The sequence below is a fragment of the Mandrillus leucophaeus genome, unplaced genomic scaffold, assembly GCF_000951045.1.
Source record: "Mandrillus leucophaeus isolate KB7577 unplaced genomic scaffold, Mleu.le_1.0 Scaffold186, whole genome shotgun sequence".
In the NCBI taxonomy this organism is placed as follows: Eukaryota; Metazoa; Chordata; class Mammalia; order Primates; family Cercopithecidae; genus Mandrillus; species Mandrillus leucophaeus.
In genome coordinates, this window is record NW_012101876.1 from 6,717,097 (window position 1) to 6,719,272 (window position 2,176).

At 36.9% G+C, this 2,176-nt stretch overlaps 1 protein-coding gene across 1 annotated transcript in view; it reads right to left on the bottom strand.

Annotated features, from left to right (window-relative positions):
- Nucleotides 1-311: 311 nt before the first annotated feature.
- The window catches only part of NPHP3 (nephronophthisis 3 (adolescent)), a 46,439-nt gene continuing 44,574 nt past the window's right edge, over nt 312-2,176 (bottom strand). The window contains exon 26 of the mRNA XM_011977984.1: nt 312-1,797. Coding sequence (XP_011833374.1) covers nt 1,617-1,797 — 181 coding nt within the window. The 3' untranslated portion in view covers nt 312-1,616. The remainder of the gene's footprint in view (nt 1,798-2,176) is intronic.

Genomic DNA, 2,176 nt, shown 5'->3' on the forward strand with positions numbered 1-2,176 from the left:
ATGCAACCTCCACCTCCCGGGTTCAAGTGATTCTCCTGCCTCAGCCTCCCAAGTAGCTGGGACTACAGGCGTGTGCCACCACACCCAGCTAGTCTTTTATATTTTCAGTAGAGATGGGGTTTCGCCGTGTTAGCCAGGATGGTCTCGATCTCCTGACCTTATGATCCGCCCATCTTGGCCTCTCAAAGTGCTAGGTGTACAGGCATGAGACACCACACCCGGTCCATTTCAAGTTCTAAAAAAACGTTCAACATATTTCTTTAAAAATTATGCAGAACAGCCCTCTTGTATAAACTAGAGTGGAGAAAAAAGAACTTAAAATTGCACTTTTATTTTAAAACAGTGAAGTGTGGCTATTACATATTTCACTTTTACAATTAATACATGTTAGGATCTTACAAGTATTAAATTGATGATTTTATTATATATAAATACACAAATGGTCCAAAACAATATCTAAAATGTTGCAATATTTATAAAATTCATAAAAATAATTTTCAGTATAAAAATGGCATACTAATTTGAGTTTGAGGTAAATGAAGAGACAGATTTAGGCCATCTAAGGAGGAAGATAAAGGAGAATATCGTATCTCTATTTTGGGAAAAGACAAAGAATGCTAAAGAGCTTGACCTGTTATTGCATTAATGACTTCAGACATTATGCAGATACATATACTATATAGTAATAAATAATACACAATGTAGACAGAGCAGAAAGCAGAGGGACTGGACCAGTCTGCTCAAGGAAAGGGTAAAGAATTTTTTAAAATGCAGCAATAGGGATTCTTGTGACTAATGTGTTTCACTGAAGACAATTTGAATCTTTCATAAACATTATCCTTTTAATCCTTGAAACTTTCCTTTGAGGTAGAGAATTGGGCCAGACTACTGCTGAAAAGCAAGAGGAATGGTGAGGCTAAAGTAGCTCTTGAGAGCTGAAAAGAAACATATAATTCTTTTTATTTATTTATTTATTTATTTATTTTTTTTGAGACAGTCTCACCCTGTTGGCCAGGATGGAATGTATTGGTGCAATCTCGGCTCATAGCAACCTCCACTTCCTGGGTTCAAGTGATTCTCATGCCTCAGCCTCCCGAGCAGCTAGGATTACAGGCATGCACCACCCTGTCTGGCTAATTTTTTTTGTATTTTTAGTGGAGACTGTGTTTTACCATGTTGGCCAGGCTGGTCTCGAACTCCTGGCCTCAAGTGCTGCTCCTGCCTCAGCCTCCCAAAGTGCTGGGATTATAGGCATGAGCCACCATGCCTGGCCAAGATTCATGGAATTCTTGAACTCCTTAACTGCTGTGCCAGCTTTTGTTGAACAAAGACCAACCCACTTTTCATGATTTGCTCCTCATGTCATCTTACAATTCTAATGTGTCTACATCCTTGGATACCAGATAATAGGAAAATTCTTTTAAACAATTAAAACAGACACAATCACAATTCCAACTTAATGCAGTCCAATACAACTTCATACAAATAGCAGTTAAATCACACATAGTAAGAGTAAAATTTCTTAAAACATTTTTTTAAAGTTTCAAATTCAAATGTTCCAAATGTTTAATTATTTTGTCTTAAGGTACATTTGCAAAGAATTCTAACTGCTGCTATTACCTTTGTCCTTGCTGAAGGAAAACATTAGGAGAATGAGCTGTTTTTAAGCTAAACGTGTCTCCACTTGATGAATGGTGTGAAGGAGCTTTTCCACCCAAGAGTGATGTTTCTGCTTCTTTTATTTCCATTGCCCTTTTGTATAATTCAGCAGCTTTTTCAAAATCTCCTCCTTCATAGCTTTGAGAGAAAAACAACAACAACAACAACAACAACTCTTAAAATGAGAATATAACCTCTTACCAATTCAAAATGACCTTATGGGATACAGAAAAAGAAGCTATAAATATTTGCCCATTTCTCCCCTCTTCCCAATGTATTCACTCAAGCAGACCAGTAAAACACCCAAACTCTTCTCCTTTTTACCAATATCAGTATTTTTGTGTCTCATATGGATATCATTAAAACCATGTTGTAATAGAGGCAGTGAAATTGCTAAGGAAAGTTAGGTATTCTCTGCATCCTGAGAAAAATACAAATGAGCAAGCAAAAGTCAACATATACTTAATGGCAAATTCACTCTGAGGACAGCAAATTACCCATATTACTCCCAGAGCCA